The following is a 12,862-nucleotide window of genomic DNA, read 5'->3' as shown; positions in this document are numbered from 1 at the left end:
TTTTTAATGTGCTAGACATTGTGCTAAACCCTTGAGAATCCAGGATCACCTCCATGCCATTATGAGGTACTGGAGAAAAACATTTATCTCACTGGATCACAGTCTTAAAGCTGGAGGAGAGCTCAGAGGCCAAAGTTGAACCTCCAGCTATGGAAACTGAAGCCCAGAGAAGTTCAATAACTTACTTGTCCTAGGTCACAGGAGTAGTAAACACCAGTGGCAATAAACACCTAATTGTGTACAAATTATTCCATTATTCTGAATTCATTGCCCTCAGTCCATTGTCAGGATGACATCTATTGTCATTTTAACTATGGCTCTTGTCTTCAAAGTCTGTAATTTTTGAAAGCATTTTACAAGATTCTCCCAAGGGATGAGTCAGGTAGTGATGTTATCTTGACCAAGGCACAGAGCAGCCATTGTGCATCCTGGAGAGGATCTTGAACTCCCTAACCATGTTGGATGAAAGGGAGTGCACTGTTGATGGCATTTAATCAGGTGGAATTATACACAATTCTTTCAATACCCTCTCCAGCTTCTTCCCTCATTTGGTATCTCAAGGTTTTTTACTTCAGCTTTTCCATATTTTGAAGGTAAACAATGAATGAGCCGAAATGTTACTGGCAATCTATGCCATTAAAATCCATCCCTGACTCCGGTGTGTCGATGCTTGCTTTTGAATTACAGCTTGACTTTGCTTCCACTGTTACATTTGCCCTTCCGTTTTCTAAGACCCTTTGAAAAGTTTGACTCGGTGTTTAGTATTCTATTCAAACTTCGGCAGCTTTTCTTGTTTGCCTTGTTTTTTACAGGCTCTGCAGGGGGTAAATATTCAGTGGGTTGCATGCAAAATTAGGCAGATATCTGCCATCAGCCACAACAGGGTTATGCATCAAATTCCCCAAACAGAGCACAAAAAGGTATCTACCTTGTGAACTCTCCTTGGATTAGCAGTAGGAAGAGAGAGAACAATGACAGACTTGGGCATGTTTTAGGCTAATGGCTATAAACCCTCTCTCCCCAATTCAAGCTAATATTTATCGATGTTCTTTGTTTTTTGTTTTTCCAAAGCCTATGCTTTCAACCTCTTCTCATCTGCAACTACACATCATCCCAATCTGAAAGGGATTTACAAAATTGTGTTTTGGCTCTTTGCAAAACATGAAATTTTCTTATCTGATTATAGAAGGAAAAAGGCTAAATCAACATTATGCGAAGCCTGGAGACCTCTACTGGCAATGTTATTTGTTAAATTATTTCTGTGCTTGGGTATTATCAAAAAAGGGAGCTCTCTCAATTCCACCTCAGTACTAGTCTTTTCCCCTTTGAACTAAATTGTGGACATGTATGTCTGAAACCACACTAAGTAAAGACGGAGAAGCCAAAACAGTTACAAATCTGTTAAATTATTCTCAGAATTACATTTTTAAACTCATATAAAATATAGGATTCCAAAGGAAACAAATTATATTGGAATAATGTGGAATTTTTCCCATGCTCTTTCACAAACACTCTGAAATAAAGCCTGATGAGCTTTTCCCAAGTAATATTGGGCTCTAATTGCTAACTAATAGGTGTGCACTGGTAGGTGTTATGCTACTGGAATGCTGTGAGCAATTAACGTTCCAAAAATAGCAGCCATGATTCTGATAATTCCCAACATTATTCTCCATTGTCTGTGACCTCAAAGGCTACTCCTCAAGAATATTTGATCAGTCCACTAGCCGTGGCAGAGGAAATCATGTGTTGGTTAATGATGTAGCTGTCTTGAAATATATAAAGTTATCATATGGAACTGGAATTAACAATCCCTCTTTACTTAGAACAATTGAATAAATGCCTTTGTTAGATTCAGGCGTTCTCAACCTTTTTTATGTATCCTGGACCCTTTTGGAAGTCTGGTGAAACCTATGGACGTTATCAGAATAATGTTTTTAAAATCATATAAAGCATAAAATACCTGAAATTACAAAGGAAATAAATTATACTAGAATAAAATGGAATTTTTCCTATCCAAGTTCACAAACACTCTGAAATCTATGCACCTCAGGTTAAAAATCTCTTGTTCAATTAAACCCCTTATTTTGCAAATTAGAAAACCGTGCCAGGGAGTAAAATTGATATATTCAAGGACATACAAGCAATTAAGGGCAGAGTTGGGACTTGAATCTAGCTTTTCCGGTGCCCTGGAGGGTGCTCCGTCTGCTGCTTACTACTACTAATAGCTGATATTAATGTTATGTTTGAAAGTGTGCAGGGCTTTACATACATTATCTCATTAGGGCCTCCTAACTACCTTGTGTTCTAAGTGCTATTAGATTTCCCATTTTACAGAGGAGGAGACCGAGGCTGGAAGGCTTGGTGTCCCTAGAGCTACAAGTGTCCCAGAGGGGATATGAAGCTAAGTCTTCTTGACTCCAAGTGGAGGGTTTCATCTGCTACCCCATTCTGCCTCTCTTGTAACATAGCAAATGTAGAGAGAAATGAAAAAAAAATAAAAGAACTGAATTTCTTAAGCTCATGAACTTTTTTTCCCCAGAAAAGAGGCCCTAGGACAAATGGAAGCTTGTTATAATGTTGATTATTTTTTTAAATATGGTCAGCATTCTTATTCAACTTCCAGTCAACACTGAATGGCATTTGTGTGAGTGAAAAGGAGGGGGCATATGTAGGAAACGTGGAGATAGAATTAGGAAGATTTGGCTGTTGATTGGATACGTAGAGAAAGAGGACTCAAGATTGACACTAAGATTGCCATGCAAGGCATGGGTCTGAAAACACCAAGTGGAGGAGGATTCTAAATCAGCCATGTCACATGAAGGAAGCCACTAAGTCAGTCCCTAGAAGGTAGCAGGAGGCAAGGCTGTGCCCGGGCAGTGTTTCAAACCCAGGTAAACAACCACCTGGTGAAAGGTTGAATGAAAATTTGAATGAAAGAGTCAGGTCAGTTCATAGCTTCAGAGCTAGAAGTAAAACCTAAAAATCATTTCATCCAAGTCTTTTGTAATGATGAAACTGAGGCCTAGAAGTAAAATAATCTTCCAAGGGTCCCATGGGAAATTGGGAGCAGAGCTGGTTTTCTATGTACTAAGCCCTAGGAATATAGAAAGAAAGACAGCCCCTGCCCTTACCAAGCTTACATTCTAATGGGAGCAAAATTATACAGAAAAAAGGAGAAAAAAGGGTAGAAGGAGGCAAAGATCACCACTGAGAGGGCATGGTAGAGAATTTGCAAAGTACAGCCTGGAGAGGAATGAGATATGACTGGCCTGGGCACCCCAATGAAATGGAGGTTCTCGGAGGAGCCATACAATGAGAAGAGGAGGCCTCAGGGGCAGAGGAGACTTGTAACCCATGAACTCCAGGGCTGGAGTAAGCTTTAGGATGAAGAGGATTCTAAGGCATGGTAGAGGAAGTCCTGAGGGCAACCTGGAGGGGAATGAGGGCTAGAACTTAAATTCAGGATCTTCGACCCCAAATCTAGGGCAGGCTGTTTCCTCTACATGATGTTGCCTGAACACAGTCTATGGGTTATGTGGAGGTGGTAGGGTCAGCATCATGTATCTTATTTTTGGAAATGATGGTGAATTTTCCGAACTGAATATATTGGTATGTACCTGTATGTGTAAGAATATATGTCTATATGCATGTATGTATTATATGAATAGTAGTGTGTTTATATATACATATAGATACTTAGGCATATGCACATGTATGATAACTCCTTGAACTTCGGGGGGAGGGGGTTCCTGATGATGATTTCTCCATACTGAACATGAGAATACATACATAAACATTCATACACATGCATATATGGCTCAAGGTTGTTATTAGTTAATAGTAGCTAGTACAACTATCTCCTTCTCACCTAATTGCTGCCACAATAAGTCATTGCCCAGACACATGGGGCCTAGGATGAGGGCCATATGTACCATCATCTTTGGAAGTAGGAAAATGGGTCCCTGAACTAACGTTCAAGTAACCTTGAGCTTCATCATTCTATGAAAGATCATCCAAGAGACTACAAGTAGTGAAAAAGATTGAATAATGCTGTAACTTAACTGATGTCTTCTCATGAGTTTTTGGATTCTTTTTATTTTTTTTAATTGCTATAGCTCAGCCTAACTGGATCCAAAAAATAAATGATATCCATGTGGCCATTGAAGAAAGTATCTTTTGGGAGTGCAAAGCAAATGGGAGACCCAAGCCTACATACAGGTGGCTAAAAAATGGTGAACCATTGCTAACTCAGGTAAGAACATTGACAATGGTTGTTTGAATGGCAAGTTTAATATTTAATACTGCCATACTTTTATGATAGTAGAGGAATAACATGGCATTTCCAATGTCCACAACTGGTTGGCATGACGTGACATGATTTGATTGACATGATGGCAACAGAGAAAGTGAGTGATACTGCTAAAGATCCTGGCACATAGTAGGTGCTTAATATTAACTGATTGGTTGTATGAAGGAAGCAAAGTGAGAACATGATGGAGAGCTGGAATTAGAGTGAGGACAATCCAGGTTCAAGTCTTGTCTCTTAGACCTATTAACTGTGTGATCATGGGCATGTCACTGAGAAGTGCCCTAGACAAATCTCTAAGTATATAAGTTAGAGATGGGTTGCCAGTCTGCATTGGTGAAGGAAGATTCCATACTGAGAGTTCCCCACACCAATGAAATCACATTGTTTTGCATATCATCTATGCAAAACATTGTTCTGGACAAAGAGGAAACAAAAATCAAAATTGGAAAATAATCCATGGCCTCAAGAGGCTTACTTTTTTTTCATGATACAAATTTATGGCAGGTGGGTTGCAAAGTAGAGTGCAGGGCCTGGAATCAAAACGACCTAACTTCAGATCTGACCTCAGACACTCACTAGCTGTGTGACCTTCAGCAAGTCACTTCCACTGTCTGCCTCTGTTTCCTCATCTCTAAAGTGGAGATAATAATAGAACATACCTCTCAGGGTTGTTGGAGCACTTAACACAATGCCAGGCACATAGTAGGTAATCAGTACTTGTTTAAAAGGAAAAATACAAAACGTATAAACAGGTAAGTGAAGACAAAGCTTTATGTGGCTAGAGGGGTGTCCGGAAAGAAGAATTGAAGTCCTTTTTCATTTGACTACAGCACATATCACTTTCTGGGTGAAGAAAAATTGGTGTGATAACATTTAGAATGGAAATCGAAATTTAAGGAGCCCCCAATGAAAGATCCCAAATGAAATCAGGGAGCCTTAGGGTGAAGAACGATTGTCCCGATTTAATTTCCTATGCTATATTTTCAAACTGAACTTCAAAAGTTGAAGGAAATTTGACATTTCCTTGGGTCTTGAGGAGTGAGCCAATTTTTCATGTTGGAATTTTTTCCCACGTAGGCCACCCAGTGCTCTAAGCACTGGCATGAAGAACAGCCTAAAGATTAATGCTACACAAAAGAAAGGAAAGAGAAAGAATTGTTTTGCCTTCCATTGCCCCCACACTCCCTTCCTTTCACCAGAGGGGATCCTGTCAGTCCCATGATTCTCTCAATTATAAAGCCAAACGAAAACAAATGGTTGCCGTGAAGGTATGAAGGTAGTGGCATTTTTCTCCCTTTGCTTAATGTGAGGGAACATGGATGCCTAGATTTGATCAAAACCTAATAAGTGTCTACCTGCACTAAATTGCCCCCCTACAGCAAGGCAAAATCCAATGTTTTCTTCATGTTATTTATTTATTTTTTAAATGGCAGCTCTCTGGGGACTGGGAGGGGGCACTACTTTTTTGCACTTGTGAAAATGAATAACACATATCACGTATCCTTGGGCTGATAAACGAGACTTGAGTCTTTTGTTCCACACACTAATTTTACATGCTTTGTGTTGGCCACCAGCAGATGGTCCCAAACTTAAATCATGTTAGTGGCAGAAATAAAGTAAGGGACCATTAAATTATTAACATAGACTTTTTTTTGTAAACTTCAGCCCATATTAAATGTTTCTCTCTACACCATCTGAGATGATTATATTCCTATTAACCTTCTAAGTCATGCCCTCCAATAATTTGAGTGTTTTAAATGCCCTAGATGGTAGAGTTGGCTGCATTTTTTCCAAGCTCGTCCAGAACCTGAGAATAGAAAGGCATTTTAAATTTCACGTTCATCTACTTGGAGGGGATATTAATCTGAATGGTTTCAGTATTAAATCAATGAGAACTCAGGAGAGTACTACAATTTAAATTCCATTTACCAGCTGATGTACTGGTGATTCCATTTAGCATCTGACCTGACACAAATTCAGTTGACAGACAAATAGATCATGAGATGTAAATTGCTTGTATGACTGCCATTTTCTTCTTGTTTTGTCCCCCTCAATATGATATAGAGTATGATGGTTTCAAGGCCTGAGTTGTAGAGGGTTATATTTTTACTTCCTGGTGTTTTTACAGGACAGAATTCAAATCGAGCATGGGACACTGAACATAACCACCGTGAACCTTTCTGATGCAGGCATGTATCAATGTGTAGCTGAAAACAGACATGGAATTATTTTTGCTAGTGCGGAGCTCAGTGTTATTGGTGAGTAATTTTCTTTATGAAGAAAGAAATTTAATTTATTTTTAAAATACACCCCCTTCCCAAACAAACATATCATTTGCCAAGCTTAAGTGTTCAAGCCAAGAGACGATACAAAGAAATTCTTCAGGCAGAAGATAGGTTGCTTGAAGAATACTCCATATGGTCTTCAAGCGAAGTAAACAGACCCATTTTCTTAATAGAGCTTCCCTCCCACACCATCTCTCCCCAGTTATTTCTGTTGGGAACACAAAGCATTTACTGCTCATTTTTTATGCCTAAGTTGACCTTGACCAAGTGAAAGATCTGAATTGTATTGGAGTCAAACGACCCAAGTTCAAATGTTGACTCTGTTCCTACTGATGTGATCTTGGGAGATCATTTCTCCTCTCTAGGCCACAGTTTCATGATATGTAAAAAGAAAGGACTTGGAGAAAAAGATCTCTGAGGCCCCTGCCAATTCTAAATCCATGATACTGTGATGTAACTCTCCTATAACTTCAGTGTAGGGGGAAAAAATATGCAAAGGATGATTGGGTTTGGATTAGACTCTACCAAATAAATCTGTAACATGGAGGAAAACAAACTCTACTCATTCTTTGCTACATCGGTTTAATTGGCACAGGCAACTCTGAAAAGCTTCCATATGCATTATCTATCCTGTATTTTAGCCATGGCTTTGTTTAGTACCCTGGCCTAGTTTCTCACCATCACTTGACAAAGTGTCCATTTTAATATAAATTTATTTTAGTATGTGCCAAGGCCAAATATAATAAGGAAGAGAAATTCACTAGGGGGGAGAGGCTATGTCAACAGCATAAATTCATACCTAAATGATTTCACTGCTTCTTCGGATTTCTGTGTATCTGTATCCCTCTATTGATGCAGATAAGAGTCTGTGATAAGTGCAAAAACTATTAGCATAATGGTCAACATAATGGAGATATTTTACCCAGATATCTACAATCTGATAAGCTCTAGAGTCCTGCTGATCGTTCACAAGGTTGTTGCAAGTGAGTGGTCCTGGTACCTCAAGTTTCTGTCCTAAATTCAATTTAATTCAATTCAGTAAGCTTTTGGTAAGTACATACTGTGTGAGAGGGAGTGTGGCATAATGGTGAGAGTACTAGCCTGGGAGACGTGAAGATTTCAGCTAAAGATCTGCCCTGACAAATACTGACCTTGGACAGATAACTTTACCTCTCAGTGCCCCTGATAATTCTCTCAAACTGTAGATTACAGAAAAAGTACTGATCTTCAGGGATAGCAGAAATTCCTAACTCCAAATTTCCTATGCTGATGAAATCATGGATCTGGGGGTAAAAATTAATAAAAAAAAATATGCCAGACACCAGGGCAACAAATATAAAATCTTAAATGCTGGCCTCAAGGAGTTTATATTCTACTAAGGGGGAAAGAATATATAGACAGGAAAATTAGTACAAAATGCATACCAAATAAATTCAAACTTATTTTATAAGAGGGAGGCAACTAGGTGGCTCAGTGGATAGAATACTGGGGCTGGAGTAAGGAAGACCTAAATTCAAATCTGGCCTCAGACACTTATAACTTGTGACCCTGGACAAGGCACTTTACTTCTGTTTGCCTTAATTAAGTGGAGAAGAAAACAGCAAACCACAACAGTACTTTGCCAAGAAAACCCCATAGATAGTATTGGTGTAATATAGTCCACAGAGTCATGAAGAATACAACAACAAAACTTTAGAAGAGAGGAAAAATTAACAACTAGGGGGATCAGGAAAGGTCTCTTGAAGGAGGCAGACTTGAGATTTGACTTGAAAGGAGTTAGAGGTTCACTGAGGCAAAAGTAAGGATCTAGTCCCATGGGGAAGGCTGGGCAAAAGCACAGATTTGGGAAACAGGATATCCTGTTGCCAGTATGGCAAAACCTTTCACCCGACTGAGGAGCAGGCTCTATTGAGATGCAGTGAGAAGCACAGAAGTGAGAGGAGACGGCAAATGTAAACACTTTTGGTCTTTATCTTTCCTCCTCCTTCTATTCCCCCCATTTATGATCATTTCAGCTTAAGACAGCCCTGGTTGGAGAAGACAAAATTGTTGACTCGAAGAGTCCATGGGACTGTGGCTGTTCAGGAGATAACCTGATATTTCCATTCTTCTTCCCTGAGACTATTGATAAGCTCTGGTCCTTGCAGAGGCCCAAACATGTGCTTCTCACCTTATAAATCAAAACAAAATGAAGCCAAAGAAACTTATACACACCAACCTGGCTTCCTCCACCTAATGACACATGAGCACCCTTCCAAAGTAGAGTGGACTTATCTAAATGTACAAATATAAATAAACAACTGGCCCAATGGTTTGGTAAAGTACACATTGGGCAAGAAAGATGAGACCCTGTGAATGTACTCATACTATCCTAAATGCAAAATCTTGTCTCCACAGATTTGCCTCTGTAACAGACCCAGATAACTTTCCCCATCAATTGTGTAGTGAGAAATGAACTGACTCTTTAGGGGAATTACTGAGAAACCCTGCAGTGCAAAGGAGACCACTTTTGAATTGTGAACTATGACTCCTCTGTTTTTCATAATCCCTAACTATGTCTCCCAATTTAGTCTCCAATATAACACCCGTAGCATTGAAATAGATAGATAGCTTTGACTGTCTAGCAGAACTGGCTGTATGGATCAGATTTAATTCAGGTACTTTTCAGATTTCAATTGAACAAACAAATATATACTTATAATGTTAAAGGGAACATGCTAGGCACTGGTCAGGGATGGGGGGATATAACAAAGTTTTATAAAGACATGGCCCTTGTCCTTAAGGAGCTTGCAATCTAATTGGAGAGACAGGATTTACGCAGATTTCATAAAGACTGTCACCTTATTATCCTATTTGATCCTATTAGATCATAAGGTACTTGAAAGCAGATACTAAATCATTTTACATTTTTTCTTTTTTTCCCCCTCTTCCTCTTGCTTCTCTTTTATTGGAAGCAGTACTGGATTTGTGATATTTATTACTTGTGTGACATTGAACAAGTCACTTAACATTCCTCTGTTGCAGTTTGATCTTTTTTAAAAAGTGAGGATTGGTCTTTGGTGATTTCCAAATTCCTTTCCCTCTATAAATTCTTTGATACTATGATTCATTTTTTTTATCCCTAGCACTTAACACAGTGCCTTGTACAGCATCAACACTCAATAAACATCCACTGAATTTGTCCAATAAGAAGTCAGCAAACAGCAAAGTGCCAAGTGCCAAATGAATGATCAGAAGTGGTATAGGAATTCTAAGGAGAGAGAGATTAGTGTGCACTGTGGTGGTCAAGGAGGGCTTCGTAGAAGGGAGGGTAGGCCTTGAAGAATGGGTAGCACTGGAAGAGAAGAAATCTGAAGATGCTCTGGTTAGAATGTCAAGTTCATTACCCCACAAACAGCAATCATTCCAGAGCTAGTAGTTTAATATAAAATCAGGTCTTAATTAGTAGGTAATAAATAGATCATCCTAACTGGACTGAAGGGTGGAACATAAAATTGGAAAATTAGTTTTGGAGCTAGATTCTGGAATGCAAAGAATGTTTCACATGCCAGGCTAAGAATAAAGGATTTGGCATTATATTCTATTTTAATTCTGAGTCCCCTCTCCTAAATAGCAAAAGCATTAGGAAATTAAAAGGAATATTTGAATATCTAAAATAATAATATCTAATCCCCCCAAATATGAACAAGTACACCATTTAACTTTGAGAAAGTTCACAAATATTGGCTTTGTTTGGATAGGCTTATAGTATAATTATATTCAATGTCACATGTATATAAATTCTCCCTGCTAGTGATATTCAAGGAGTAAAAGTCAGGATGGTATAATTCTCAGGGGTGAAGCCAGTAAGTGGTGATTACCTGTGTGAATCACGAATGAGGCAGCTTTTATATTGACCAAAGGAAAAAAAATGTTTAATTTTTTAAAAGGTAATGTTAGTCTCTGATATTGATCATACTTCTGGATCCTCCAGAGCCATAAAGAAAATTTCCTCTAACTCTGGGGGTGGGGAGGAATCCCCCAAGTCATGAATAGGAAATGCAATGATTAGGATGCATAAACTTGATAAGCTTTTACCTTAATCGTGTTTTATGCATTCAGTCTAGGTATTTAATGTGCATGTGACATATCCGTGTTTGATGGATTGCAACTGCTTACCTCCTAAATAATTAACCCGGATGCTAGACTGAATTAGATCGGCAAATAGAATGCAGATATTTTCACCTTTAGGTCAGTAATTTAGACCAGGCTTGCCCATTAGTAAAAGGAGTAGAAATCAGTGGCACTTTGCTGGTTGTAACTGGATTTTGGTAATTGTTTATTTTTTCTTTTGGATATATATCAAAACCTTAGTCACAGCCCTGGTGGTTAGTAATAATTGGAATTTATATGAGCAGTAGTTCTGCCAGATATTGACTGAACCAACAAATCTGAAAGCTACTGATTAGTGTGTATATGTGTATATATATATATATATGCTTCATCATCATCATCATCATCATCATCCCATCTACAGTGTTTTAAGGATTCCAAAAAAACTGGTATCCATTATCTCATTTGATTCTCAAAACAGCCCACTTAGATCAGCACCACAGATAATTTTTATTCCACGGATCAAGGATACTGTGACCTAATGAGATGAAATGATTTGCTCGAGGTCACATGACTAGTGAATGCCTGAGATGGAATTTATCTACTGACTGTGGGTCAAGGGCTCTTGCCACTACCCATGCTGATCTGCACATATAGGATATGCTATCTACCCACCCAGTGCTCCTGTAGTCTGGAGGAGAGATCAATCCCCTTGGATAGGTCTATAGTGTAATGTATCTACTGTTGCATGTATCTACTGTGTATAAGTGTTTTTCAAAGCATAAAAGTCAATATAGTATGGTTGTTAAAGGTGAAGCCAGTGACTGATGATTATCTCACTGAGTGACTTAATATTTGAATAGAGATTGAGGGTATACCCTCCAGTGATACAGATAGCAGCCCATCCATATCTGAACATTTTGTTCAACTCTCATCCATATTATCCTATAAATATTATGAATGTATGTAGGGGTAGGAAAAGGAAGGAGTTCTACCTATTGGGCTAAAGACCTTCCTCTTATTCTCTTGACATTGAGTAGATACCAATGGAGCATAGACACTGTCACTTAGTTATCCCTTGCTCTTACCAAATGTCAAGTCCATCTTTATTCACAGTTATAGCCTTTAAACCACTTCCCCTAGATAATTATTTGCTTTTAATGTGTTGCAACTCACTCATACCTACCATGTTCCTCTCCAATGTCCATTGAGTGATCTTCAATTTCTATTCTTCAGGAGTCCACAACTGGTCATAATATACTGTCACAGGGCAGACATTGGTGGTCATTATAATTGTGTGATTTCCCAATGATCACAACTCATTCTCTTTTCCTTTCTTAATTTTGGGCCTAACTCATACAATCAAAGTACTGTAAGTGCATAAAAGAGGGAGACTGAAACATAGCCTTAAAAAGGGTATCCTTGCATTGCCTTCTGGACCCGGATTAATATCTAACTTATCAATTCACTAGTTAAATACAGAGGAGTCCTGATGGCAATGAGGTTCAAAGGAGCCTAGGGAACAGTTAGGTATTAGTCCAGAGTGTGGGTTTATGGGGTGCCTTGGTGTGTCCAAAGGAGACAGTAGTATCTAGTGCCCTCGCCCCCAAGAAGCCCTGCTTAATGGTCTGCCAAGCAGTTTTGTGGCGGTCATCTGACCCTCAAGTAGACATTCGAAATACCATAAAGTAATGGATGATGTAATTAAAATGAGGTGCAAACTGGAACAATTATGTGGTTAGTTTGTCATTAATCCAGATGATTGGTTTCCAAGTTACAAAAGCATTCAAACGGAACTCAAAGTTATTTCATGCAGACTTCGTTAAGTGCTTATCTACAAGGGAGGTTGATTTTTTTTGTACTACCCAGTTGAGCTGGATTATGAAAAATTCAAATCATTTGAAGTGTGGTCAGCCTCTAGCAAGAGGGCAACTTGCCTTCCCCAGCCTCTAGAAACCTTCCAGTTAAGTTCCCACATTATCAGAAAATATAGGAGGCTAAATTCAAGTAGGCTTCAAATTAGAAACTGGGAATTATAGCAACTATCACACCAGGAGATTCCAATTATGCTGAAGAACTAAAAGAGCAGGCAAACCTGAATTCTTAGGCTTTGATCAACCGTGATTGGTGCTGCCACCAAATCTTTAGGTAAGTATACCTGAAGATGGATAAAGCC

At 38.8% G+C, this 12,862-nt stretch overlaps 1 protein-coding gene across 1 annotated transcript in view; it reads left to right on the top strand.

The window, feature by feature from the left end:
- Window positions 1-12,862, top strand: part of CNTN4 (contactin 4) — a 537,580-nt gene that overhangs the window by 352,954 nt on the left and 171,764 nt on the right. Inside the window, exons 8-9 of the mRNA XM_036739098.1 lie at window positions 4,116-4,252; window positions 6,438-6,567. Coding sequence (XP_036594993.1) covers window positions 4,116-4,252; window positions 6,438-6,567 — 267 coding nt within the window. The remainder of the gene's footprint in view (window positions 1-4,115; window positions 4,253-6,437; window positions 6,568-12,862) is intronic.

The sequence above is a fragment of the Trichosurus vulpecula genome, chromosome 9 (assembly GCF_011100635.1).
Source record: "Trichosurus vulpecula isolate mTriVul1 chromosome 9, mTriVul1.pri, whole genome shotgun sequence".
NCBI classification, from domain to species: Eukaryota; Metazoa; Chordata; class Mammalia; order Diprotodontia; family Phalangeridae; genus Trichosurus; species Trichosurus vulpecula.
Note: the sequence above shows the minus strand (reverse complement) of the source record. Positions and strands in the feature narration are given on the sequence as shown.